The sequence below is a fragment of the Cercospora kikuchii genome (genome assembly GCF_019650295.1).
Source record: "Cercospora kikuchii DNA, contig_00006, whole genome shotgun sequence".
In the NCBI taxonomy this organism is placed as follows: domain Eukaryota; kingdom Fungi; phylum Ascomycota; class Dothideomycetes; order Mycosphaerellales; family Mycosphaerellaceae; genus Cercospora; species Cercospora kikuchii.
In genome coordinates this window covers 1390848-1418357 of record NW_025408587.1, presented here as the reverse complement: position 1 = coordinate 1418357, position 27510 = coordinate 1390848, and the positions used below count along the sequence as shown (strand labels likewise).

At 53.6% G+C, this 27510-nt stretch overlaps 12 protein-coding genes across 12 annotated transcripts; 6 read left to right on the top strand and 6 right to left on the bottom strand.

Annotated features, from left to right (window-relative positions):
- Nucleotides 1-611: 611 nt before the first annotated feature.
- Nucleotides 612-2393, top strand: CKM354_000947100 (uncharacterized protein; the record flags this gene model as incomplete). Its single annotated transcript, XM_044804895.1, has 4 exons — nt 612-970; nt 1092-1279; nt 1332-1499; nt 1549-2393. 4 exons carry the CDS (start codon nt 612-614, stop codon nt 2391-2393), a joined length of 1560 nt encoding a protein of 519 aa, XP_044660830.1.
- Nucleotides 2394-3034: 641 nt separating this feature from the next.
- On the top strand, nt 3035-5103 carry CKM354_000947000 (uncharacterized protein; the record flags this gene model as incomplete). Its single annotated transcript, XM_044804894.1, has 2 exons — nt 3035-3583; nt 3631-5103. The coding sequence occupies 2 exons, from the start codon at nt 3035-3037 to the stop codon at nt 5101-5103; spliced, it is 2022 nt and encodes a 673-aa protein (XP_044660829.1).
- Nucleotides 5104-5369: 266 nt separating this feature from the next.
- CKM354_000946900 (uncharacterized protein) lies at nt 5370-6410 on the bottom strand (the record flags this gene model as incomplete). The annotated part of the gene is made up of 1 exon (XM_044804893.1): nt 5370-6410. The coding sequence occupies one exon, from the start codon at nt 6408-6410 to the stop codon at nt 5370-5372; it is 1041 nt and encodes a 346-aa protein (XP_044660828.1).
- Nucleotides 6411-6665: 255 nt separating this feature from the next.
- On the bottom strand, nt 6666-8087 carry CKM354_000946800 (RuvB family ATP-dependent DNA helicase reptin; the record flags this gene model as incomplete). The annotated part of the gene is made up of 1 exon (XM_044804892.1): nt 6666-8087. One exon carries the CDS (start codon nt 8085-8087, stop codon nt 6666-6668), a length of 1422 nt encoding a protein of 473 aa, XP_044660827.1.
- Nucleotides 8088-8462: 375 nt separating this feature from the next.
- CKM354_000946700 (uncharacterized protein) lies at nt 8463-11411 on the top strand (the record flags this gene model as incomplete). The annotated part of the gene is made up of 1 exon (XM_044804891.1): nt 8463-11411. The coding sequence occupies one exon, from the start codon at nt 8463-8465 to the stop codon at nt 11409-11411; it is 2949 nt and encodes a 982-aa protein (XP_044660826.1).
- Nucleotides 11412-11561: 150 nt separating this feature from the next.
- CKM354_000946600 (uncharacterized protein) lies at nt 11562-12847 on the bottom strand (the record flags this gene model as incomplete). The annotated part of the gene is made up of 2 exons (XM_044804890.1): nt 11562-12641; nt 12695-12847. The coding sequence occupies 2 exons, from the start codon at nt 12845-12847 to the stop codon at nt 11562-11564; spliced, it is 1233 nt and encodes a 410-aa protein (XP_044660825.1).
- A 2066-nt stretch (nt 12848-14913) lies between these two features.
- Nucleotides 14914-16833, top strand: CKM354_000946500 (uncharacterized protein; the record flags this gene model as incomplete). The annotated part of the gene is made up of 1 exon (XM_044804889.1): nt 14914-16833. The coding sequence occupies one exon, from the start codon at nt 14914-14916 to the stop codon at nt 16831-16833; it is 1920 nt and encodes a 639-aa protein (XP_044660824.1).
- Nucleotides 16834-17462: 629 nt separating this feature from the next.
- On the bottom strand, nt 17463-19460 carry CKM354_000946400 (uncharacterized protein; the record flags this gene model as incomplete). The annotated part of the gene is made up of 1 exon (XM_044804888.1): nt 17463-19460. One exon carries the CDS (start codon nt 19458-19460, stop codon nt 17463-17465), a length of 1998 nt encoding a protein of 665 aa, XP_044660823.1.
- A 589-nt stretch (nt 19461-20049) lies between these two features.
- Nucleotides 20050-21183, top strand: CKM354_000946300 (uncharacterized protein; the record flags this gene model as incomplete). The annotated part of the gene is made up of 1 exon (XM_044804887.1): nt 20050-21183. The coding sequence occupies one exon, from the start codon at nt 20050-20052 to the stop codon at nt 21181-21183; it is 1134 nt and encodes a 377-aa protein (XP_044660822.1).
- A 492-nt stretch (nt 21184-21675) lies between these two features.
- Nucleotides 21676-22170, top strand: CKM354_000946200 (uncharacterized protein; the record flags this gene model as incomplete). The annotated part of the gene is made up of 1 exon (XM_044804886.1): nt 21676-22170. One exon carries the CDS (start codon nt 21676-21678, stop codon nt 22168-22170), a length of 495 nt encoding a protein of 164 aa, XP_044660821.1.
- A 526-nt stretch (nt 22171-22696) lies between these two features.
- Nucleotides 22697-23407, bottom strand: CKM354_000946100 (uncharacterized protein; the record flags this gene model as incomplete). Its single annotated transcript, XM_044804885.1, has 1 exon — nt 22697-23407. The coding sequence occupies one exon, from the start codon at nt 23405-23407 to the stop codon at nt 22697-22699; it is 711 nt and encodes a 236-aa protein (XP_044660820.1).
- A 966-nt stretch (nt 23408-24373) lies between these two features.
- CKM354_000946000 (uncharacterized protein) lies at nt 24374-26962 on the bottom strand (the record flags this gene model as incomplete). The annotated part of the gene is made up of 1 exon (XM_044804884.1): nt 24374-26962. The coding sequence occupies one exon, from the start codon at nt 26960-26962 to the stop codon at nt 24374-24376; it is 2589 nt and encodes an 862-aa protein (XP_044660819.1).
- Between the last annotated feature and the right edge of the window lie 548 nt (nt 26963-27510).

Genomic DNA, 27510 nt, shown 5'->3' with positions numbered 1-27510 from the left:
TGAGCAATCAGTTCAATGTAACGATAACATTCACAACATTAGGGACTGTACGCACTTCTCTTCAATCGTTCTTGACTCTCTGATATACATCATTGCTCCGCGTTCTGCAGAAAGTCCGTGAGCCCGTGTTCCGCTCATATCTCGGCAGGCAGTGGTCCGGACTTACCCTTTCCGGCTTGCCGGTGGCCAACTGCTGTGTTGCTCCACGTCGGGTGCAAAATGCCAAACGTGCATCAAGAAGGCCCGAAGACGAAAAAAGCCTTGCAAGCTCACTTGTCACTGTCTTTGCATATAGCGGCGTCAACGCTGCAACCGTGACTGATCGGACCCACGTTTTAACCTGATGCGACGTCGCGATATGGAGTGATCATTGGATCTATACCCTTCCCGTCTTCTCCGGGTGGAGCCCCAGTGGAACGAGCTGGAGACTCACCAGTGTCACCCACCATAGACCCATGGGGTCGCTCGTGGCGGCGTCGTCGTCGTCGTCGAGCCGATGGCGAGGTGGAGTCAGGTAGTAAGTGCGATGCATTACAATACTGGTTCTTAGCCCGGGCGATGTTTGTCTTTCTGTCTCGCTCTTCCATTCTTCATCCCTACAGCAGTCCAAGATGGCGCGAAGCACTCACGAGACGACTAGCGACAGGATATCTGGCGATGCGGCCGATAAGACGAATGCTGTCGAGTACCTGGACGAAGCAGATGATGTGGACAACAAGCAACCTGGTGGTCTCGTGCCACCGCCTTTGGTGCAAGCCATGAGTCCAGAAGAACGAGCAATACGCGAGAAGAAGCTTCGCAGAAAGATTGATGCGAGACTGCTGCCTCCAGTGATCATCATGTACATCTTGAACTATCTGGACAGGAACAACATCGCCACAGCGCGGATATCCGGAACGCCTAGTCTCGAAGAGGACCTGGGACTCACTGATTCGCAATACCAAACCTGCGTCAGCATTCTGTTCGTTGGGTAAGTACAACCCAGGAGCACGACCCTTCGGCTTCACGAGGAGCACGTACGAGTCACATTGAGACGCGAGCATTGGATATGTAAGGCCTCGACTACAAAACCAACTAATTGTCACTTGCAGGTACATTCTCATGCAAGTTCCGAGCAACTTATTTCTCAACAAGGTTGGCAAGCCGGCGCTGTTCCTACCAGGGGCAATGGTCATCTGGGGCATCATTTCCCTTTGCACAGCGGCTGCAAGAAACTTCACCGACTTGGTCGTCATTCGATTTTTCCTCGGTTTTGTAGAAGCCGTTTACTTCCCTGGCTGCAAGTATCGCCCATCCACTTCATTGTAGAGTGAGAGCTGACTGAAAATCAGGTCTGTTCTTCTTGTCTTGCTGGTATACGAGGAAAGAGTTGGCCTTCCGCTCGGCTATTCTTTACTCCGGATCCCTGATTTCTGGTGCCTTTGCTGGACTGATTGCTGCCGGCATTACTGATGGCATGGATCAGAAGCTGGGTCTGCCAGCGTGGAAGTGGCTATTCAGTAAGCTCGTCTGGCAATGGAGGTCAAGCTCACCACTGACCGAATGCAGTCATCGAGGGCGCCATCACTGTCGCGATTGCTGTAATCTGCTTCTTCATCCTACCCAACTTCCCCAGGACCACGAAATGGTTGACCGAAGAGGAAAAGCAATTGGCAGTTTGGCGACTTCAAGAGGACATCGGAGTGGACGACTGGACCAGCAGTGAGGATCAGTCCTTCTTCCATGGGTTCATCCTTGCTCTCAAAGACATCAAGGTCTGGATACTTATGCTCATGCTGCTCGGCGTCGTGTCCGCGGCGTCAGTAACAAACTTCTTCCCCACCGTGGTCCAGACTCTCGGCTATAGCAAGACCAATACGCTCTTGCTCACAGCTCCTCCATATGTGCTCGCCGTCTTCTGCGCTTTCGCAACCGCCATACACGCCGACAAAACTGGAGAACGGTTCTTGCACGTTAGCCTTCCGCTGCTGGGCGGCATCGCCTCCTTTGTTCTTGCGGCTGCCACAACCGCCGTCGCTCCGCGCTACGTTGCAATGATGTTAATGCTTCCTACAGTGTACTCATCTTACGTGATCATCCTATCCTGGATTTCGAATTCGATCCCACGACCTCCTGCAAAGCGTGCAGCGGCACTGGCGGCAATCAATGCCGTGTCGAACGCGTCGCAGATTTACGCGTCGTACATGTATATTGGAGGACCTAGGTACATCATCGCATTCTCGGTGAACTGTGGAACTTTGGTGATGTCGATCATCATGGCAGCTGTATTGAGGGTCGTGTTGGTACGTGCCAACAAGAAGCTTGACCAGGGCGAAGCTGTTGAGGCTGCGGTGTCGGGGGCGAATGCTGGCGAAGCCCAGGCCATGAGAAAGGGATTCCGATACCTTGTCTAGAGTTCAAGACAGAGCGGTGTTACTTACTGTAGACTATCAGCCCTGTAGAACGCGCCAGCGCCGGTGCGGATTCATAGTGATGCTCATATGAACAGGAGATATCGAAGTCAAGCTGTTTCCGGACGAGTTTGAGCCGAGTCCTGTCCATCACAACGAGGGCTTCTCCCAGGCGCACAGGTAGGGGACGTCCGTGACGGCGCCTTCTTGTTGCGAGATCTCTGTCATTTGCAAATCATCCGAAATGTTGGCTCGGGCCTCGAGTGCTTACGGATCGACGAAGGCATTCAAATGACTGTCTACGTGCAGGTCGTCGTGGACGAAGCCGATAGTGCCGCCAGTGGTTGGTGCTGCACTCTCGAATCAATGGGGGTACTGGCTGTCCGATCAGGCGCTCATGCCGTCGCAATTGTAGGAGGTATGTAGTTGTCATGTCGGTGGTCGGTCATTGCAGACGAAGCGGGGCGAAATGATGGAAATCATGGATGAAGTTCGGAAGGGCGTGTTGCTATGCGACAACTAGCGCCAAAACACGCCAAGACTACAATCGCGCTTGAGGGATAGCAATGATGATGCCAAACGACTCCAGCATACACTGAACAGTTCCACACTTCACCAAAAAGAGACGAAGCACGAGAGCCACGATGTCGCTCATGGATCCGCCGTCGCCATTCCGCTTTCCGCCCCGAGAATCACTACAGAGCTTGTCACCAGAGCGCGTCCATAACAGGTCGCGACCTTCAAGCATCATGTCGTCCAAGACTGCAACTGGCGATTTCGACTCACAGTCTGAGCAGCCCTCACCGCGCTCTTCACCGTCGCGTAAGGCGGCGAACCTGTTTTCGGACTACGACCCACGACGGAACAGCCCAGTCAAAGAGTCCGGGTTTGCGCTGCCCGGCAGCCCTTCACTTCCAGATGTACACGCGTTTCAGCGCACGCACGTAAGAACGAACAGCGACGTACAAGGCTTAGTTAAGAGGTTCGAGCATCTGGACGTACGCGATCGCGAGGCTGAGCTCGCCGAGAGGAGGAATAGGCATGAAGCCGAGCTACGGAGAGCACAGGTCGCACGCGAGGAGGCCGAGGATGACGCCAAGAGACTACGAGAGCAAGTACGACGGCTCAAGAAAGAAGGCGAGGAGGGCAAAGATCGAGAGAGACGAGTCGCAAAGAGGCTGGACGTGGTGATGGTAAGCGATCGAAGGCACATAGTGGACGATAGCTGACACACAACCAGGACGAGTTCACGACCTTCAAGGAGACACAGACATCGCAAGTCTCTGTATACGAGAAAGAGGTCCGAAAGGCACGCAAGGAGGCTTTCAAATCCTCTTCGGCTGTGCTCAAACTCCAAGAAGAATTGAAATCGACACGGAATACCCTTCGAACGACACAATCGAATCTCGACATGGAGCGACGGAAGGTGCAGCAGAAGGAGCAACAGACCTTTGATGCGCAATACCAGCTGGTGGCATTGCAAGAAGAACTCGACAAACTGCGAACGCATGTCAAGACTATAGAACAGGAAAAAGATGCGCTCAAGACAAGTCTGAAAGAGGAAGAGGTTGCACGAATAGCAGCTGAAGGAATGATTGCCCTGCCAATCGGGACACAAGGCGACGACGACCTCATGAGTCCGGAGGTGGTTCGGAGACGGTCACCGCACAAGCGGCAACCGTCGCCGCTGTCTGACGACAAGGAGAATGCGGGTGTCGTAACGAAGAAGATGGTGGACCTGAAGCAGTCGGCGGAAGAGTTGAAGCGGGAAAAGATGCGACGAGAGCAGGCTGAAGAGCTTGTGGACTTCTTACGCATGGAATGCCGCTTCAAATGCTGCGGCTGCAGGTCGAGGAGGGAAAGCGTACACGACGAGACCTTTTCATCGAGCCCCTTTGCCGAAGCACTGGAGACTATCCGGAGCGAAATGCGATCAGTGCTGACGCCACCTGCGAGCGAGAATGGAGATGCTGGCATCGTTGACAGTGCTGTATCCATTGATCCGAACCCTGAACATCCGGACCCAGAAAACAAGGCCCAAGACGAAGATGTTGAGATGATCCAGCCGGAGGATGAAGCACTGGCTCACGAGTTTGAACGCAGCGTGACGATGATAGGGCACGAAGTCACGAGCGAGCCAGTTGCATTGGAAAATGCAGACGAGGCGGTCTTTGAAGATGAGGAACCCATTGCACAACGTCCAAGTCCTATCGCGCCACCTTCACGTCACTCTCGAGCTACTACCCCGACCACCTCAAACTCCCATTCCACAATCAAAGTACCTCTCGCCCCTTCCAGCCCTCAGACACCCGGGCTAATTGCGACTCCAGCGCGACCCCATGGCTCAGTCCGCACAATAACGACCACGACCACAATACCGATGCAATTCACGCCTGCAAAGCCAGTTGCTACACACATTATCGATGCGGAGACTATCCCTGTCACGGTCATGTCGCCACAACGTGATCGATCTGGCTCAGCTCCCGCCTTTGATCGAGAAGCTGCACTTGCCATGATAGCATACCGGCGAGGTCGCGCCAAGAGTATCGCAGACGGGCAGGCGACACCTAGAAAGCTCGAAGGTGCGGTCAACCTCAAGGAGAGAAGAGACGTATCGGCGCCAGTTCTGGGCCAGCAGAAGAGCTCGAGTGCCAAACGCAGTCTGTCCAGAAACTACAGTGGCAAAGTTGGCAGCGCGAGCAGGACTCGCTGAAGATATGGAGCATCAGACAGGCATTGAGTGTTGGATAAGTTTCTTCTGGCATCGTACAGTGCCTTGGATCATTTTGGAGGTTTTCGGCATGCTAGCGTTCTAGGGACACGGGACTTTGTTTTGAAGCGTCGGCGCTCCGGCTGAATGTGGGAATCCTGCATAGTTTGCTTGTTTCGTAATCGACACATGTTCAGAAGTCTGAGGATGATCTTTTCACGGCTCTCATATCCTCGTTCCCATGAGCCACCTGAAAGCTTTGAGAACGATCACAACCGGCTTTCCCTCACCCTTTGGCCCCGACACAGTCGATCGTCTTCGTCAAAATCATCCTTGTGAGCAACGGTGAACAGGGCATGGCCGGCCTTCCAACCTCGTCCGTATTCTTGTATTATCTCCTGCGCCTTTGGGCCGATGAGCCATTCGGCGAACTGCACAGCGGCACCATATCTTACTGTTTCTTCGGTAGAAACGCCTGTGCTTCGACTACGCACAAGCACTGAGCATGGATTCAGCAGCTCCTTTCCTCCTTCGATATGAGCTGCCAACCTTGGTATGACGCCGTCCTGCCGCGCTGTCAAGAATGTAGCACGGTCTGTTAGGAGAAATGCCTGCTCCTTCTCCGCCTTGACGAGAGCTTCGTATGGTGTCAAAGGATCAATACGGAGCCAAGTCTGCTCGGCACGCGAGGCATCGACTCCAGCTGCTTGCCAAAGTCGGATCTCTTTCGCAAAGGTCGCTGATCCGTCGCCGCGACTGTGGAATAGCAAGCCTCGAGTCTTTGTCGATTTGGTGTGGTCAGCAGTATTGCTTGAAGCAATCTCCTTGAGCGCATCGCCAATCGTCCTAGCTTCCAGTCGTATATTCTCCGGACCAACAAGCATGAAATGATCATTGAAAGCTCTTCCCACTCGTCTCGTCCAGCCTTCTCTGATTGCGATGTCCTCGTTCTCTGGTTCATACGTCAAGGCAACTTGTACCACGTCTGCCAGCAAAGCGAGTTGAGTATGTCGTGAGTGATTCGATACCCAGCCGATGCGGCACTTGCCTCCATCTTCCAATATGAACGCTTCGGCCAGTGCTTTCAGGACGCCTGTATACCCAGCGCCGCCGTTTCCAATTCGGAAGCGAATTGGCTGGCCTGGGTCACCATATACTTCGTGGTCGATTAGACTGATTCGCTCAGAGCCCGCAGGACCATCGCCAATCCGGAGGAGTGCAGAGTCGTTGAATCGGGAGACCCACGGGTCTGATATGGCAATGTGCTTGTTTTGAGGTGGAGCTGAAGTGGCACTGCCTGCTGTGGTCATCTTGAGATTGCAGCCTTTCTGGTTGTCATAAGTCATGCAGATAGGGTCAAAATTTGGGGAGGGCAAATTTCACGATGTCTCTTCAGGCATGCGGTGCATGATCGGGTAATGTTCTACATAATCTTACACACTCGAAGTGGCGTTGGCGAGGAGGTGAAGTACAACTTGCACGTCTCAAAGGCCGACAAACGCCGTCGTCAGAATATCGGCGAGACCGCCAAACTCGTGCCGTGCTGCTCTACGACTGAATTTCCATTATGACACCTCCATCGCGTCTCCATTGCTGTGCCCATTTGTGCTGGCACCCAAAGTGACGCCCCCATCCTCGCCGATCAGTCGCTTCTCGAACTCGGTCACGAACTTCACACTTCGAGTAGGGTCATAGAAGAGTTGGTAGGAGCGTGATACATCATTGAGCTCGACCTCTCTGGCTTTTCGCTTTTGTGAAAGCAGGTGTGAAGTTGTGATGAGATTGCTCGCGTAACGAAGCCCGGTCTCCCGCCCGATCTTGGTGAGTAATGCCATTGCGTCTGCCGATATGTCGATGTCTTCCTCTTGTGCGCGGAGCTGCAGAATGTCGCGAATCTCGTCGTTTTGGTATTGTTGTGTTGAGATGATGACAACACGGTCCAGGAAGTCCAATGGCAAGCCGTGAGGACTTCGATAATTGGTACCCCGAATCGTTGTGGATCCGCGATTTGAAGCCATGATCACAATCGGTGCCAATTCGTCCTCGAGCGCGCGGTTAATGAAGCTGAAGCACTCAATATCTAGCATGTGCACTTCGTCGATGAACAACACTCCAGGAACAATCTCGGCCTTGCCTTCTTCCTTCCACTCTGCGACTTTTGTGTTGATCTGCTCCCGCACCTCCGATCTGATCTCGCCAGTATCGCCAGAAAACAGGGCCAGGAATCCTTGTGTCCGGCTGTTGATCACGTCTATCTCATGTAGCGAGACAGTGTGAACGGTCTCTCGTCGCACCTGCAACTCGCCATCCGGACATTGTATGAATTTGGCATCTGAGCCCACTGCATCATAATCTCGGCTTCTGGTGTAGCTGCGCCCAAGCTTTGTGATCCGCCCACTTGCCTTGTCGATGCTGATGATGTCGCCAGCCATGACCTTCTCCTTCGTCATGCTATCGATCATACGGGTTCCCATGTCGTATAGAGTTTCCATGTCCGTTGTTTTGAGAGTGAGCTTGCCGCTCTTGTTGTTGCCCGTGACTGATCTATCAATCTGGATCTCCACAACCTCGCCCTCAATGACCTCGCTCTCTTCTCGTATCCGTACCGCGATCGATTTGCGGAATGCCTGCTCCAGCGCCTCGGTCTTGCTCATTTCCATGCTGAAGATCTCTGACGATGCCAGCGCTGTGAATGGCACGTCTTCACCAAGCTCCTTGCTCAAGCCGATTGCTATGGCTGTTTTGCCCGTGCTAGGAGGTCCGGAGATGAGGACTGCTCGACCCGCAATCTTGCCCTCCTTGACCATTTGCAGAATCACACCAGCGGCCTTGCGAGCCTGTTGCTGACCGACCAGCCCGCCAGCAGACGGCTTAGGGGTCAGCGTGTCCGGCGTCAATCCAAGGCCTCGTATGTGGGAGTGCGCCGCGATGAGATTTAGTCCCTGTCGCTCTTTCGAGTCGGAGACGGTCGTGATGGGAGCGGCCATGGTGGCAGGTCTTGCGCCTGTTGCGCCTTCAGGTCGATTGCGCTCGTCGCTCGTATTACGGATAGTTGGTGCTTGTGGGTGATATTTCTCGAACGAAGCCACGAGATGTGGGCTGTACGCAGAGGCAGGACGAAGAAAGTTGGACTGGCGATGGAGCTCGCAGCGCAACGAGCTTGAATCGCGAAGAAACGCGTCACGCTTCACGTTTTATAAAGTCCTGGGACTGCTGCTTCCTCCACGCCCAGCATAACAGCTTCATTATTGACTGGCGAACACCATCAATCAACCACGCCAACACCAATTGTCCGAGGCATCGAAAGCTGGCATTCATAATCAGGCCTCAATGATCGAAACCCACAGGGCGCGCTGCTGATCATGGTCCAAGGGCCGTCCTTCGCGGCCATTGCTACGCTCGGCGATCTCTCCGTCCCCATCCAAGAGCGCGTGCGAGTCGCTAGGCATCTCAAGAATCTCATCATCGGTCATGACCAACGTAAGGCGCTGGCCGTGCGGCATGGGCTTGTGCAGCATCTGGCAGACACCATCGCTTCGGGCTCCGAGGGCAAGCGGCGCCTCGAGCTGAACGGTGTTTCCCTCAGTGCTCACGCCGACCACGCTACTGCCGAAGAAGCCCTCAGACTGCAAGCCATCCTTATCATCGGTAGCCTGGCATCAGGAGGTCAGGCTCAGCCTCTGTGTGCTGCCGACATCCCAAAACTCCTGGTCGAGACGTTACCCGGAGAACATGCCTCTCGTCTGTCAATCGCAACGCTGCAGGCATTGCTGGCTCTTGCCTCATTCTGGTCGACCACAGACGAAAATCTAGACTACGACTTCTGGTCAGCGCTATTCAATGATGATAGCCTGAACGTGTTCAAGTCCATCTTGACGCAGAACATCAAAGGCTCGGCCGCCCAGCACCAGATTACGCTGGTCGCCGAGCTCATAGCTGCGTTGCCTGAAGAAAGCTGCTCCGGCATCAAGGCCCTGCTTACCAGCTGCGGGCTTCTGGACACTCTTGCGGCGCTGCTTGTCTCACACGCTGTCCAAAACAAGATCGTATCGTACCGCGGAGACCGCTCTCGCCTTCCATACGCACCACCAGGAGAATGGCTGCCCAGTGTACTTGCAGCTGTCGCGGCAATCATTCATGGCTCCAGCTACCGAGCACATCGATTCATACTTGCGTCCACCATCCGAGACCTCTTTTCACAAGCTGAGACCGATAGCACAGAGCAGCGAACTATGCTAGGTCCTAGGCATGGTTTCGTGAGCTTCTATGAGAGCAAGCTACCTCCTCTGCACGTTCCCGCTTCCAAGACTGTATCGCATGGCTCAGCTTCTGGAGCATTCCCAGCTTTGAGGGCGTTGCAAAACTCGAAACACGGCAACGGCAACACGGAAGCCTCGGTTCTGGTCAGCGACATAGATCACTCAAATGCAGTCTGTGGGTGGCTCCTGGTGCTCACTCGTTCTCTGCGCGGCTACAACCGTCTTCGTGCTTTGAGACTTCTCGCGCTAGTATCTAATGCTATCGAGGCAGAACCGGCTGGCATGTCGACGAAGGCAGAATATGCTCAGAAAACTCGCGAGCGGCAACGACAGCTTTCCCTACTGGCGGTGCCGTTGGCTGTTCAACTTGTACAGGTAGCCAACGACACCAAGCCAAAGGATAAGATCAACGAGCAACAGGAACTCAAGTTAATCAAGGAACAAGCATGCAGTGTCCTTTCGTTGCTGATTCGTGGTGTCAAAGATCTGCAGATCGCAGCCGTCGAAGCAGGTGCTATCAAGCATGTCTGCCCCATCCTGAAGAAGAGCTTCGACAACGTTGTTCCTGCGAAGCCAATGTGGTCTGCGCGACCCGGCGTGCAATTGGACGCGGACACACCAACATCGTGCCAACCTGGATCGTTAACCTTCCCGCCCGAAGTTGGACACGCTATGCGCTGTCGCGAAAGCACTTTGAAGGCGTTGGAAGCCATCGCTGCCAAAGAAGACCTGCACCGCAAGGCCATCATCGACTTTGGGGTCGTAAGCTGCATCATTGACTCGCTCAAGCCATTGCCAGAGAACATCCCAGTCGAAGCTCATGGCAGGGCTCAAATTACTCCCAAGGATGGCAACACGACTCGAGTTATCCTAGCCGCGTGCCGAGCGGCTCAATCTATGTCCAGGAGTGTCAGCGTTCTTAGGACGAGCCTGATCGACGGCGGTATCGCGAAGCCGCTTATTTCTCTGCTAAACCACGAGTCGCTTGATGTTCAAATTGCCGCCACCGATGTATGCTGCAACTTACTACCTGACTTTAGTCCAATGCGAGAAGACCTCTCAGAGGGTAATGTCGTGCGTACACTAGCGGAGCATGCTCGAAGCAACTCCCCGGAGTTGCGACTTTCCAGTCTGTGGGCACTGAAGCACCTGGTCTACAACTGTCCTAAAGAGGTCAAACTTGCTGCGCTCGAGGAGCTTGGTACCGGATGGCTGGTCGGCATCATCCAGGGTGAACAGCGAGAGACCATAGGCGGCGGCGTCAGCGTTGGTCTTAGTACTCCCAATGCTGCTGGAGAGCAGGTGGATCTGCTCAATCCGTCTTCGATGGAGTTGGATGAACCTACAAACGAGAACGACGAAGCCATGGATGAGGACGATGAGGATGGCGAGATGCTCTTCGATGAGGCGTCTAGTACTCACTACCAAGCGTCACAAATGCGGTCTACACTCAACCCACCAGCCCCTGCGTTCAATCCTAAACGTTTTCTTTCAAGCATACGAGAGATGGAGCAAAGCGGAGAGTACGCATCGCGAAGAGATGAAGCCAAAATCCAACAACAGGCTCTCGACTTCATCCGCAATTTCATCAATGGTGAAGACTGCATGGCACTTTCAGATCATCTGATGAATGCGATCGGCAGCGCCAAGGTTTACGAGCTTCTCACCGCAAAGCTCTCTCCTGTCACTCGCTCAGGTGGACGACAAGTCTACAACACCACCGAGCTCGTCCTCAGCACTATCCACGTACTCATTCATCTGGCCAATGCATCGGCCAAACATCGACAATTGATCATTGCGCAAAAGCCACTGTTGCAGGCCATGTTGCCTCATTTCAATCACGTTGATCATCGCGTTCGAGTCATGAGCGTCTGGGCCGTGAACTCGCTCACTTATATCGAAGATGGGGATGACAGGCGCGACGCACGTCAAAGGTCTCAGGAATTGAAAGCGGTGGGCATCGAGCAGGCTGTGAGGGCACTGCAAGGTGATCACAACCTTGATGTGCGTGAGCGCGTAAAGACTGCTATCAGACAATTTGAGACACTATAGAAAAGCTTGACAGTGTAAAACTAGACCCGAACATCTCTTCCGCGCATCATAGCCATGGCTGTGCGCTTTTACTGCGCAGCGTTGTACGAGGACGTGCCTGCCTTGTTTGCAATCGAGCAACTTTCATCCGTGCCGGCCAACTGTGGTCAATCACACGAAAAATCTCTCACCGTGGTGCCTCGTGTCGCACTCGCTGCAACGAGCATTGTGCTCCTCGTCGATAGTGTACTCGAAGGGCGAATCACCACAATGTCGGCAATGGCGTATGCGGGCAAAGGATTGGACCCTCCTGTCCAGTATATCCTGAGCATTGCGCGCGCGAGTGTTGGCGGCGGACAGATGATTTCTGACGTCCCTCAACTGTGAGTTGCTGTTGTTCAACTGTCGGCGAGTCTCATCACGATCCGCGCGCAGTGTCGTCACCTCGGCGAGAGCATTGTCTCTGGAAACGATGGACTGCTCGCAAGCTGTGCGAATGTTCTCCAGTTCGCGTTGTCTGTCGTTCAGCTGCTGGCGAATGTCGTCGCGATCCGTCCGAATGTTCTCAAGTTCGCGCTGTTTATCACCCAGCTGCTGGCGAGTGCTATCACGATCCTTACGCAGCGTGGCGACTTCAGCCACAGCAATTTCTTTGGCGTGTACTGCCTCCTCGCTTGCCGTCTGAGCCTTCTCCAAGTCAACCTTTTTGTTGTCTATGCTGGTCTTGTGCTTCGCTCGCGTTCTGATCGCCGCTTCTTCATATTCTGCTACAGTGCCGCAAATGAAGCGAGGCACGAAATCGTCAAGGTCGTTGCGCTCGAAGAGAAGCTCGACAAAAGTTCGATCTTGCAGCAACAGCTTCTTCTGTTCCAACGCCATCTGAAGCACCTTCGTACGAAGTACGTTCTGTTCGCTTGGCATAGTGTGTCTGGCAATACGAGCAACAAGCTCAAGAAATTCGACTCGGTCGCTCTCCTTCACAGGCTTTGCCGCAGCAACAAACTTGGTTGCTGCAAGGGCCTCCAATGGCGGGATGTCGTAGAGGTCTGCGGCCGCATGGACGTAGACATGTGCAGCGAGCTGGTGCATGTCATTTTCACCTTCTTCTGAGCTGGCTGGTGCCGCTGCACCGGCAGCTGCTTCACTGTTCGAACTAGGTACATTGTAATCATCCGTGTAAATGTACTGCAAGAGGCAGTCAATTGTAGCGGCATCGAAAATCTGGTGCTTGAAGACGGTCTTGCCCTCTACCTATCACACCCTGTCAGTTGTTTTATCGCCCACGCAGGAGTAATTGTACTGACTGCAAGACCCGTTTTGCATTCTGCTTCCAGAACCTTCGAACGTGCACAGGTTGCGGCGCGGTGAGCGAAGAAGATGGCACCGTCGCAATGAATTTCCAGGTCTGTGTAGTCAGCTGAGAGGTAAGTGTTGCTGAACGTCTTATTGCGCGCCATGTTGGGCGCGGAGCGGACGCGTGTTGCACTCGAGATTGTTGTGCGACAGGTAAAGTTGGGAGAAGGTGAAGTTGTGGTCAATGTGAGCCAAGGCAGCAAAGCCATTCGGAGACGGCAGGAACGAAGAAAGTGCCGCGTCAACGGCCAGCTTCACCTGCACTTTGCTACGGAACTGCAGCAGGCAAGAATCAGCATCGTGGATATTTTATATTGTCAATTTATCGCCCGACTTGGCATTGGGTCTGAGACGCTGTGTCCTTTTCGAATCTTGAATAGCTTGGACATCTGGAAAGACATGGTGCTACAATCGGGCAGCGAGCGTGCTATGCAAGTCATCCGAGGGCCGCGAGCTGGCCGGGCTACTGCTGGTGGTCTTCTCCCCTCACCACTGCAAGTTCCGCCCAGCACCTGCTGTCTCGAGAGACTTTTTCGCAAGCTTATTTGCTGCTGAAGTGAAGACATCTGGAATTTCCTTCCTTCTTCTTGTAGAGCCTACGTCTAAACTACAGTGTCGAATTTGACTGGCTATGGACGCTCTTCTGAGACTGTGTCGTGCTTTCAATGTCGAGCTGAGAATGGCGGGATTGCTTCATCAGCAGGTAATATGGGAAGAGAAGGACTCATGGAGACTGATGCGCTCACATAGTCCTCACCGAGATCCCAACACATTTTCCGCCAGGTCATTCATGATCTGATGCAAGCCATTCGACAATTGTTGATCACTTAACTGCATAGTCTACTGTGATAGACAGAGGCTCCAATGAACTGGAACTTTTTCTGAGGAACCGCTTTCATGATGATCGTGTCGAGAATGTCGGAGGATGCTGACGGTGCGGTTCAGCGGTGACGAATGGCTTTGACCTTGAAGTGACGATGGTGCATCCAATATCACCGATGAGCACGGACCTTGGCCTTGATGGAAGCGTGCGGTGTGAAAGCCATTCTGCGATGATCTGAGCGTTGCACGTGACACATTTGGTTACTGCCCAGCGAACCGACAACCGACAACCTAAACGCCGACATGCACATCTGCAGAAAATCTCCGTGGACAGAACACCACCACTTGCGGCATGAGACGAGGGCATGTTTCAGAGCCGTCGATGAATCTTAGTTCCGACCTGATATTGGGTGTTCGTGCTTAAGCTGATCAGTCTAGATGCACACGAGCGCACTCGACGAATGCCAGAGACCCTCGCCAGGTCGTCTGCCACTTGCGTAGGCGATCGACCTCTGACGTACGCGCCCAACCACATGTCTTGTCCCGGCGCTCCACACAGAAGAGGCACGCAGTCAAGAGGTGGAGAGCGGCACAGCCATTGACTTTCGCAATGACAGCCAAATGACCGCCCATGCTGGTCTCTGACTGCGTGCGGACATACGATGGACTATTATAGCCCGTGAATATGACAATGGGCACAGGACGTGGTCGTCACCAAGCGTGTGAAAGCTCGAGTACCGCGCTGAGGATTGCGCGCAAGAACTACTTTCCTGCAGCTGAGGCGCCTATGCGACTCATGTCCACGCATGCTCGATGGCCCTAGTCACCGAGCAGGCCGTGTGTATCTGGACCCCAGAAGCCATCAGGACGACTGTGGTATGCAGCGCAGCAGCTGTGCAATCCTTGATGAGAGCCTGGCGGGCGACCAGATGCAGGTACTGACTCAGCTGCCCTCGGGTAGCTCCGTTCTGTGAGCTTTTGACCTCATCCAGCGCTGACCATGAGTCGGTGCGCTGCAGCGAGCGTTCGCAATGACGATTATGATGCTCTCGTACATGCGAGCACAGCCTGCCCGAGTCAGCAATGCTGGCCCTAGGTGGCTGTTTTTGCGGACGGTTTTGGGCATCGATTGCGCTTTGGCAGCCATCGACTCGCGGTGGTGGGCACCACATGCACTGTACGGCGGAGTGCCCACGATGACGAATAGCATCGGCACGATGATCAAGACCTTGAGATCGCCAGTAGCTGAGTATAACACACTGATCCCGCAGCGTGAGATCATTTCTTTCTACAAATCATACAAACAACACATCTTCATTTATTGAGCACTAATGCATGAATTTTGTGCATGAAGGCTCTAGCATTCAAGAATCAAGCAGTTCCGCTGAGCATGGGATTTTTCTCGGGTAAGAACTCCAATAACTCAGCTATCGCCCGCCTCAACGGACACGGATTAAGTGTCATCGAAGAGAAGCAAGAAACCAACCTCAAATCAAGAACCAGCAACTCCAAGATGAGGCCCGCCAGTCGCAGTGCAAGTCGGTCTCGCCCTCCAGGTAACACTGGTTTGAATTCCAATGGAATCAGCTTTAACAATGATTCGTCAGATGACGGCATTGACGCCCGCCGAGACACGCAAGTGAAGGTTGTCTCTATCAACAATGGATCCGGTAATGGCCGGGCAACGTCGTCATCTGACGAGTCTGCCAACTCTGGCTGGTCCAACAAAGGAGGTAGTAGCTCAGAGAGCGAATACAGCACCACTAGTACCGGCTCTTCCGCAAGGAACGAGACCAAGGGCAGTGGTATCAGCATGAGCAACAACAATTCTACTGCGAGCAGCAACAACAACAATAACAACACCAACTCGTCCTCAATGGGCATGAACTCGGCGAATACCTCCTCGAATAACAACTCGTCATCGAACAATTCGTCGTCGAACAACACCTCATCGTCCTTGGGATCGTCGAACAATTCGTCTTCCTATGGGTCGAGCAATACTCAGTCGACAAGCACAGGATCGTCCTCTATGGGAAGCAGCAACACCTCTTCCACAGGGAACTCCAACAACAGCTCGTCTTTTGGCTCATCCAATAACAACAACAACTCGTCGAGCAACAACACCACCAATAACTCCTCGCTTGGAAGCTCGAGCAACAACAACACTTCGTCTTACGGCAGCTCGGACAACACATCCTCGAGCAGCAACAATAATAACAACAACTCGAGCTACGCATCGACCTCAAGTGGCTCGAACGGCAATAACAACAACTCGTCAATGAACAGCTCATCGATGAACAGCTCGGGCAACAACAGCTCATCTTTCGGTGGAAGCAACAGCAACGGCAACGCCTCTTCGAGTGGTAACAACAACAGCTCGTCTTTCGGTGGCAATAGCAACAGCAATAACAACAACTCTTCCTCAGGAAACTCGAATGTCTCTTCGATGGGAAACAACTCCAACTCGAACAACTCCTCATCGCTTGGTGGAAACATGGGTGGCAACTCGAACTCGGGATACAACTCTGGCAATGAGGCCCAACGATCGAAATCTTACACTCGTGATTTTGGAACCGGTACAGACGACCTTCGCAAGCGATCAGGCACACCTCAAGGTCAGAGAAGCAACACCTACAATGGAAAGTCTTCCAATAACGGTAACAACAATAATAACAACAACAACTCTTCTTACGGAAACAACAATAATCACAACCGCAACCACAGCCGGGCCGGCAGCAACAACTCGCAGAACGCGTGGAGTGGTGACCCAAATCAATTCGGAGGACGTGAGAACGCACGAGACTCTGGTCACGACTGGAACCGCGATGAACAGAAAGCCTATGATGAAGGTGCGCGTATCGCCGCTCGAGAAATGCAAAACCTGGACATCAACGACAACAACTCTAACTTCAACAACAATAACAACAACAACCGTGGTGGAGGATATGGCGGTAACAACAATAACAACAACAACAACCGCGGTGGTGGCGGAGGTTACGGAAACAACAACAACAACTACGGAGGAGGATACAACAACAATAATAGCAATAACCGTGGAGGCTACGGTGGCGGCTACAACAACAACAATGATCGTGGGTATGGCGGCGGTGGAGGTGGCGGCTGGAACAACCGACGGGACAGCCCACCACAAAAAGAATCCCGCTTCAATACCGATCGCAAGATGGATGTCGCCTACGAAGCCGGCTACAAGGACGCCATGGAGAAGGTTAAGGCCGACATGATGCGACAGTTCGGTCGAGGCTATTAGACCACCTTGTCGTCGTCACACTCTCATGAGGAAAAGAAGGAACGCCTTGCTTGAGCATTTGTTGCGCGCGAGGCATCACGGGACCCAAGACTGTTAGTTGCGTATGAGATCGAAATCTCTCTCAGCCGAGAGGAAAGAAGTAAACGAATCTGCTTTGTTACTCGTGTATATATATACCCGCGAGGCACGAAACAAGACCTGTACATTAGTCTCCTTTGTAAATACTGTTTGGCCGCGAGCGATGGGAGCTCAGGACAGGAGTTATTCGGGCCGTTTTAGTTGATTATGAACAAAAGTTGAAAAGTAATCGTCCCCTTTCCTGTCTTCATCAGCTCGCCACCTATCTCTGATGTTTGTCAGTCTAATAATCCTAAAAGTTCTGATGGCTAACTAATCAACATTATCGCACATCATAAGTTTGCTGAAGCTTTGGTAAGAAGAGAGACCCATGAAACCTTTCGGAGCAAAGTGTACGTGAAAGCAGAAGGTGGGCAACGTAATTGTAGTTGTGCATCCCATCTTAGGATCAATATCAAAGAACGCCAAGACACCATGCTACGCTACGTACGCTTCATTTTCACATCGCATCCTCATCATCATACTGTGTTCTTCTGTGCATTCATTTTACATCAATTCAATCTGTCCATGCCTTGTCCGAACATGACCAGCGTGGAAGCCCTGTTGAGACAAAGCTCAGTGCCGATCACCGAAGCATCCGCATCGGCCGATGTACTCAGCTCCCAATCTCGATCGTCCACCATACTTTCGAGCGTGCCTTCTTTTTGAGCGGTTTCCGAAGAGGTAGATGCTGCTGGAGCGACTCCAGTCGGAGATGGTGCCGAGAAAGTGGAGGTCTCACTCTGGGAAACTTCATCCACTGTTGATGTCGGAGTGGAGACCTCCTCTGTTGGCAGCTGTGTATGAGTGGATACCTCCTCTACTGGTAGCTCTGTAAAGGTCGGAGGAACTTCCGCAGAGATAGTCGTGTGGGTGGCTTCGAGTGTGCTTGCGACCGACATGTCTGAAAATCCTAGCGGGTCTGCTTGCACATGCTCGAAAGCCGGTCGAAGCACTGAAGCATCGAATCTAGGCGTCAGACAGGCGCAGAGAGCCACAGCCATTGCAATGGCAGCCAGGCCGAATATGAACACATTTCGCTTGTCCTGAGCAAGCAAGAAAATGTAGTTTTTCAGCAAAAGTGACAGCGGGATATCCTTGGGCTGGTACACTTGAGGCAGTTCCTCCCGGCGGCTTGAAGGGTGTGGACTTGCAGGCGAGGACTCCTCGGTCGGCGGTGGATGTTGAGCAGAAGCTCGTCGTACATTCGATCGTTTCGCCAGCTGCTCCTGCCGCGTACGGAATTCCTGCTCAGCTTCTGACACTCTTTTTGCCTCCTCTTGCTGTCTTGCATCTTCTTCCGCAGCCTCTTCGAGCATTTTCTCATCTAGTCTCGTACGGAGATCTTCGTCAATGTACGGCAGGATCTCGACATCCACGCGCTCCATTTCCGTCCATGCAGCAGTCCAGGCTGAAGCCCTCATCAACCCATTGGCGGCGAACACTTTGATGGTCCATTTCCTGCCCCTAGCACTAATAGCAGCATTGATGGGCTTCAAGTGGTGGTGACATGTATCACAGACATCGCTGTCTTCGAGTCCTTCGACACTAGAGCCCACTCCAGAATCGGTCGAAGATAGAGAACTCCTGCTTCGGAAATGTCCACACTTGGTGATGCGTTCTGGCTTGAGCTCCAGCGCCTCCAGTAGTCTCTCTTCCAGAAGCTCGTAGTCGCCACTCGGATGCGGTATCAAGATGCCTCGCTGAAGAATGGTATCCGTTACTTTGGATCTGAGCAGACGCAGGCTTTCCAGCGTGCTGGTTGGTAGGATGTCCTCCATGCTGCGTCTACTCCACGACAGATTTATAGGCAGCAATGTGACGTGAAGCAGCACAAGTGGATAGTCCTTCTTCTCCACTTCCAAATCTGCCACAGACCACTTGCTCCTTCCAGGACTTCCTTTGGCACTTGAACGACCAGATTTGGGAGTTCGCGCTCGTGGTGGAGAGAGTAGTGATCGTCTCAGGCTGCGTTCTGAGGGAGCGGGGGATGACATTTGCATCTTCTTGACTGACTCCGGTCGACGAAACGAGGGTCGGATCATGGGCGGAGTGTAGGGAGTATGCATAGCGCCTCGTTCGTAGTCGGTCTCGAAGGTCGACTCTGGTAATGAAGAAATGGAGGCAGAGGTGAAGGCCGATTCTCGTCGTTCATCGTCGGCATCTTCGATATCGAGCTGCAGCGTCGTGTTGCCATCTGCGAAGTCATGTTGCTGGCGAGGCTGCTCGTGCTCTACGTCGTGGTGACTGTAGCCGCTGTCGGCACGCTGGAGGCCTTGCGGTTTGGCGATGTGGGGTGAGGAATGTGCTCGTGGGCTCGGAATGGCGGGCATGTCGGCGACGACATCTCTCTCATCGTCCTCCTCCTCCGCAACGGCCACCGGCTGCGCTTTGGACAGGCGGGCCATGGGCAGCGTGCTCGTGGCCCTCACGAACAAGCACCGGTCGCATCCGCACGCGCTGCTGCTGGTCAACAGCTGGCGTTGGCGGGGTGACGCTGCCAGCGCCATCCGACCTCGATTCCGCGATGCAATAAACGAACAGGACAACGACGTCCAACGAGTCCAAGAACGATCTCCTGGTCCGCACAGTGCAGTCTGAATTTCGCCCTCTGCATTGCTTCCGCCACCGAAGGCCTCTCATGGAGCTCACCGCCCTCCTCGCTCCCAGCCACCTCGCCTCCACCAGCAGCTCCTCCCCGCGCCGTCACGTTGCAGCGTACATGTATTTGCTGCTCGCCGCAGTCGAGCAGGCAGCATGGCGAACATATCCACATACGAGGAGCCTGACTGGCTGATGGTAGCACCGGTAGTGTGACAGCGGCAGATTGTTTGCTACGATCCTGTGCGAGCTCTGCCTGCGCATTCGAATGGCACCAATACCCTCGATTCGACGCTCATCTGCTCGCGGGTGACACCTTGGACGCGGCTGTCCGAATCTTGTGCAGCATTACTGACCGCTATGCTATGCCACGATGCCATCATGGCTATTTCTTCTGCCTGCTAATTGATCAGCGCCGCCACCTCAAAGAACATCTCCTGTCGCCCCTTAGCACCTGCATCATTTGCACACAAGACAGCGACACGAACAGCTATTGCTATGTTTCCTATACCAGCCTTTGGCCCCGTGTTACCTGCTCCTGGTCTCCTCGAGCGAGTTCAGTTCCGCGGTCGTCAAGCTTACGATGGCCACCGAGCCATGCTAGCAGTCCGACCACACAGCCTAGCTGATATCTTGCCTGCGGTGTACGAGGAGCGCGAGCGGCTACAATACGACGCTGAAATGCTCATCGATCGCTTCGTATCAGAGTGCCCGGAGGTTTATCCTCGATGCCGATTCAATCCTCTGCGCGAAGAAGAAGTCCGAGAAGTCTACTACGTAACGCTCCGAGAGTTGTCACGCTCCTCAATCGGATTCGCCGACTTCGACGTCACCAGCATCTGGCGACGCAGACTCGAGCGCCTCATTGAAGTGGATAGGACAGATGTTCGAGTAGCGAATCGATTCTTCGTCCATCGCCGCAGCAATCATCTTTTCAGAGCGCTGGCCGAGCTGTCGCACGTTAACCAAAGTGCGAGAATCGGACATGTGCTGTACAGCTTCTTTGTCCGCCACGCTTCACAGATCGTGGCAGTTGAGACGTCAGCCACTATTGGACAATGGTGCAACGCCATTCTTCGAGCCACGATGACCGAGACTCAAAGAGCTGAGTGCTTCAGGCGTGTCTACGAGCTCAGACCTGACCTCCCACAAAGCCTCAGAAGGCATGGTCGCAGAGGCCAGCTCGTTGCCGAATGCATCGAAAGGCTCTCAATCGGTATCAGTACCGAGAGACGTGCCCTCAGCCTCGACCGCCCACGCCTAGGCTTGAGGTCAAGCTCCGCTGGCCTGCTCGGCGATGACCTTTTCTTCAATGATCTTGGGCCCCGCAGATGTCAATTCAGAAGAGCTGGCTTAATGTCTGGAGGACTTGTTGGAAACGAGCTTGACGATCTGACTGATGACATGTACGGCTTGCGGCCAGGCGAGCATCGGATACAAGACGACTTGACCAACCAGCGCCTTCTAGAGCTGTCCATGGGTCCTCGATACGCATCCAGGTTCAGTGATTCGCGCAGCGCTGATGACATGAGCTTGTTGACGCTGGGAGATGGCATCGACGACATCTTTGGCGAGCTTGACGGGAGTTCTGGGCTGTACATCGACGACGGTCTTGACTTACAAGGTATCTAGTGTAGTAAATGCATAGTATCATGCTGGAAGTTCACCCTTACTGGCCACCTTTGCTTCCCGACTTTGGCCAATCGTTTCAATGAATGTGCAAGCCAGGAGCGCTTCAGTGTGCGTGTACCATCGCTTATGGACGTCTTCCGCCCTAGTCGATACATAATCCTTTCGTTCTCGCTTTCGCATGCCTTGGAGCTCACGTGCAGCTGATATCCTTGGCGTTCCGAGGCAGTTGCATAACTACTACCGACGGATGAACTATCTCTCCAACGGCGAGCAGCAAAAGCACATCACAGCTCCATGACCACGAGACGCGGCTTTGTAAGCAATACAGCTATGTTAGACAAATCCTCACACGTCAACTAATCAAGAATATAAGCTCCGTCGTTGTCATAACTTGTAGTACACAGCTCCGTCTTTCACCTCCAACCCCGGACAGCCAACCTTCCCACTGGGAAAACGACACAGAACCCACCGCAACACCAACAAGCTTGCATCATGCCTCTCAAAGCCCTCGCAATTCCCCTTCCCATCACCCCCGAAGTCATTCAATCCCACCCCGCCCTCCAATTCTACGCCATCTACGGCCGCAAATTCCCCACCACTGACTCCCAATGGGCAACCCAAGATTTCGAAGAATTCTACTCAGCAGACTGCAAAACCATTCTCCCCAATAATAAAATTCTCTCTACTGGCCAAACAGGTTGGGATTTTTTTCGACGTCTCTATTCCACTTTCCCGAAAGTCGAACGAGAACTTCGAAGCGGAATTGTCGTTTCTGACGAGGAGGTCGAAGGAAAATATGAGATTCATGTGGCATTCATCACGAAGTTGTTCACGGCGGAGAAGGGTGTTGTGGAATTACCGCAGAGTTTCGTGTATGTGTTGGGGAAAGCTGATGAGGGGAAAGGGACTTTGGGGTTGCAGATTCGGGAATTGAGGAATTATTATGATTTGAGGACTTTGGAGGAAGCGCTGGGGGAGAAAATATGAACAATGTGGAATGACTTTTTCATTTGTAGCATTCTACAGTACCAATGCTGTATGGAGTGTCTCGCATCAGAGCAGTTCGTAGGGATGTGTTGAAGCTTCGGCTGGCATGCCACGTGCTCACGGTAGCGAAGTACTGGCTTTTTCGGACATCCAGGTATCGTTGCAAAGTTTCGTATATTTGGATCCCAGTATCAAGTGTGAGCCAGCTTCCATGTCCTCGAGGGTAAGGACATGGGCCTGCTGCGGCCAAATTTTCATTGCCGACGGCCGAGTGAGGGAGGAAGATCTGGCTAGTGATGATTTTGTCGCTCTCACGCGAGTGCTGGCTTAACTACAGCGTCGCGCTGTCATTTGAACTCGGGCTGTGCATGTAGCTTCTGGCTGTTAGATGCCAAGGATCGATTGAATGTTGAATAATTCCAATGTAAATTAAATCCTCTCGTGGGGCATTTGGTGCACTCTACGCAGCGTTGCTGGGTGGCATTAAGTTGCAGTCGAACGTACGTCTTGCGTTCACACGCCCCAATCAGCTCTTCACAGCGTCGGTCCGATGCGGTAACGTCTTCACAATATCGGCAGCATCCAGCAATTCAATGCTGGGTCGTGCTTGGTCACTCTTCCCCGTCAGTAAACTGCTCACATCGCCTTCCGTCGGGAGCAGCGCTGCTTCTGGCTCATCGGACTCATCGGCGGGCAGCCGAATCTCTCCAGTGGCCGCTTTGTCAGCGGGCTGTTTCTCCTCCAGGATCCCCAGATTCAGATTCATTTCAATGTGCTGTTCCCCGTCGTCAACGTGCTCCATATTCAGCTTGGTGCTCTGCTCGGCAAGCTTTTGGTTGGCCTGACGCAATTTTGGCAAGAAAGCGTGCAGCCTACTCTCCAACTCTTTTGCATATGCCATGACAACGTCGGGATCGATGTCCGGCTTAACGTAGGTGTTCGCAGCAGGTCTAAGGGTGGTGATGAATTCCGAGTCTGAACCGTCCTCTTCGTGGTCTGCGTCGGCTTCGTCTCCGAGCGTTGGGGTGCTGTCGCTGGCAGAACTATCGCCGCGTGGGTGACGGACACCGCGCTCGATCGATATGATCGACGGGTCGCTGCTGCTGCCGTTCGCGACATTTTCTGGCGCAAGAGTGCCGACTGGGCGGGGTGGAGATGGCTTGCTCCGCTTTGCGCTGGGGCGTTGGGCGCGAGCAGAATGCAGATGCGCGTCTCCAGAAGAGCGTTTCGTGGCCATGCTGTGTAATGAGAGTGTGGTGATGTGCGACTGTGGTGGGAAGCGGGCGTAAACTGATGTGGTAGTAACTGCCCGGGCAGAGGTGCACAATAGCTTTCTTTTAATACCAAGCGAGCGGAGCAGGGTTCAAGCGCTAGCTAGGAGTCAGCTCCTTCAAGAGCATTTCACGACTCCCAAGCACTCGATCCGGCACCACTCTCATTGGCTCCGCCGTCCGCTCGTGGATACTGAACCGGCTCTCACGCTCCCAGAACATGGCCACTGACGGCAGCATTGACAGCGTCTTGACGGATTACGCTGCTTTAGGCGGTGCGACTTGCATCACTGTCGCCGAATCGACGGCGGTTGGTCCGACTCTGCCCTGTCTGGCGCCGCAAAGACCAGCATTATCACCACATGCGCCTTGCACATGACCAGATATCAAGCCGTGCTTGCAAACTTTATAGCCTTTGATCGGAGTATGGCCCGCAAGGCGGCGCAACTCACCGCTCCCGACGCGAAATGTGTCCGCTTGGAGTAGTTGTACTGAGACGCTAGACGCTAGCACGAGTTTCGACGAGGTGATCGGATCTAGTACATTGGCACTGCCATTCACTGCATTATTTGTTTCGCGCAATCACCGACCTTGAGCTGCTCTTTATGCTTTGTTTCACGGCTGAGGAGGACCCGTGGGAGCTCGTGCAACACTGAGCTCACAACGGTGTCACTATGGGGACGTATGGATCCGTAGAACATTTCGCTAGCCGCGCCAGGAACTGGCGAGGTACCCATAGCTCTTTCAGCCTCTGCATTCCACTACCTCCTACACGCATCCTATATTGCGGGTTTCACCGTTGTCTATCACTTCGCAAGTCGCCCACAAATCACGCCAGCTGCACCATTTTTTTTCCCCAACACTTGCTTGAACGCTGCAAATTGTCAAGTAAATATCGTCGACATGATTTCAGAAATAGATCGTAACAATGCCTACACCTCCCGTCGCGGTAATGCCAAGGGCATTTGTGTTGCCAAGGGTGCCCATCCTCTACCCAGATCCACGGAACGATTGATGCGCCCTCCGGGTGTAAGAGGCACGTTCACACGTCCTGGTCGAGACTCATCACCACTGCTATCGTCCTCGTAAGCATCGCTCAGGCGCGCGAAGTAATCCGCCAACCCGGATGTCGGACTCGCGATACTATCATACTGCGGCGGCGGCGTGATGAGTGGCGGGGGTGGTTCTTCATCTGAAAACGGAGGTGGGTTGAAAGAAGGCGCTCGTAGCAGGTGGATAGGTCGATCAATGGACTGCGGACGACCAATGTGAGCATCACGTGCGTGTACAGTTGGCGGCCTGGTCAAGCCCGGGGACATTGGGAGACTCGAATCTTGACGGGTTTGCTGCTGGCCGTTGAATCTCTGCAATGCTGGTACAAGATTAGACGGCGAGTTCCGTCGAAGCGCAGCGCCAGGGCAGCCACATTCTGTCAATGTCGTACTCGTTGGGCCTGACTCGGGCGATGTATAGGCAGGGAGCGAGATGTTCTGCTGCGTTGCACGGCAAGATAATATATGGAAAGGCGAATCGATGGAGATTTCAAAATGTCTTCGCTTCGTTGGATCATTCACATCCGGTTTGGACAAGCGCATCACAATCTTGATCCAGTGATGCACTTGTATGTTTTGGTATGTGGTGTCAAAGTGTAGGCGCTGCGTGCGATCGCGTTCTTTCATGGTGTGGCAACTTGGCAATTGCACATTGAACTCCATTTCGGTGGGTCCGATGTGTGCATCGCCTCCGTCTAGGTTGCCCAGCAGGTTCGTGGTGTCGCTTGGTATGACATGCTCGCCTCGTGCAGCTGCAGCTCGCTGGTTGTGCGGTATGCCACCGCCCGATGTCACCCGCATTGTGCTGCCAGGAAACGTGCTGGTCGGGGCACCATCCGCACGTTTTTCGAATAGCTGTACCTTGCGAGTGGGTTCCATGCGATGTACGCGCTTGTTGGAACAAAAGTACTCGATGTTTTCGGTGACCAACACTTTGATGCGATGGCACTGCACCTTCGCCAGAGGTGTCAATTTGAACGCTATAGGTACCTGCGTGCCCAGTGGGAAGCTCTTTCCCGATATCACAATGTCGTAGTGCAGCTGGTCTTCCCAGTTGCGGCTGATTGCAATAGGCTCCACACATTCCAAGGAACCCTCCGCTGGCGCTCGGATGATTGTGACTTCCTTCGTGCCCACAAGATTCGATCGGAACGCTCCGGATCGCTCGATAACGGCCTCTAATTCGTACTTGACCGAGCCTAATTCAACGTCGATGGTCTCCGGTAATCGACTGTCAATTGGCATCTCAAAGTTGTAAACATAGTCGCCGGGAAGGAAGGTGCGGTAGCCCTTGGCAGCCACCGATGGTCCGCCAGTAGATTCTCCTTTGCCAAAACTTCGAGACTGGTTGACAGACAGAGCCAATTTCTTTGCCTCGCGAGAATTGAGATTTACGGACGAGTTCGTTTCGGAAGATCGACCGAGAGGATCCAGTCGTGTAACTGTCGAGGAGACACCATCCTTGAAAAGCTGCACATGGTCAGCGTTCGTGCCCCTCTCCGCGCTCTCGAATTGGGCGTTGAAGAATGGCCAGGTGTGTGACATGATTGTGTCACGTTCTTCGAATTCAACTTTGCGGGGTGGGATCCCTTCAGGCCATTTGGTGACTGCCGTGCCTTTGAATTTGAGAGTAATGCCTTTTATCTTTGCACCTTTCGAAACTCGTAGATGTAGGCCACCTCGTAGCATGGCAGTATTGCCGGGCTGATTGTCCGAATTCTCGAAGCCTTGGAGGAATAGAACTGGTTCTGCCAAATGGATCCCTACGGCGACACCATTGCCCGCAACAATTGGCTTTTCATCATCAAGATTTAGATTTGGGATGACAGTACTGTCAACGATGGACGAATCGATTCGCGGAGACCCTGTAGACCCATTGCTACTCGCCACGGACTGTATCGAAGGCGTCGATCCATCTCGTGCCACGCTACTCAGTCGTGGGCGTTGAAGATGGGCGTTGATCGGGCCAGCGATCGAATGGCGAATATTGCCACGCATGCTCGGTGTCGGTATTTCAGGTACACTCGCCGGTGCGTCAGTCGTGCTGCTCGACCTCGAACCAGCGACTGACGAACCAGCCTCGCTTCCACGATTGCTGTTCGATCTTTGGATTGGTGACCACGACCGCCGCTTCCAAGCGTTGTCCTTCTTCTGCTGGTCGGCCGGTGCCTCGCTCGCTGGTGTACTGGATATGACGGACTTGAGGAACCGTCGGGCGTTTTCTCGTGTTGACGCCAGTTTGAGGTTGAATGACTCCCGCTTGAGCGGAGTGGTTTCTTTGTTGGGGTCGGGATAAGGGACGTGGAGACCGTCTCTCTCCTTTCTAGGGTCCACGGACTTGATGCACACTCGTCCAGGGCCGACTCGTCGTGGTCGATATACTCGCTGCGGTTTGTCGGTCTCGGTGCGGTGTTGGGCTGGATCGTAGTAGAGCAGGCCGTAGGTGGAGGAGCGGTAGGAAGCTGCCATGGTAAAAACCCCAGTCAGCAAAGTTGATGCTAGGAGATGGAAGTGCAGTAGTGGGAAGAGAAGGCGAGCTCTCCGTCAGCAGATGGGCCTGTCTGCCGGGCATGTCCTGCAGCATATCAAATGCAGCGGGCTCCGGTGCGTGATGTGTGCCTGACAGCAGTGATAATCCATGCGGCTCTGACAACAACCAAGGCGAGGGAAGAAAAAAGTCGATCGCGCTGCGCGTCATGGGGTGCCAACGCAGGAGATGCAGGCGGTCGGTGGCCCGGACAGGGAGAACATGTGTTACTTACCGCAATAGCAAAGAATGCGATCGGTCTCAAACGATCGGTGCCGCCGACGTGGTAACGCAAAATTGTGGCAGTTTCAAAACGTCGTCCAACGCGGAGGTTCGCAGACAGGTAATGTCGACGTCTCGTAGGCAGCGGGCAGCGCAGGCCTGTTCGGGCTCGAGGAAAAGTTGGCTTGTTTGATATGCGCACGTCCTGTTCTGCGACGCAGTGGCTGAGATGACACCCCCGGCACGATCCCAGCGTCTTTTATGCTGG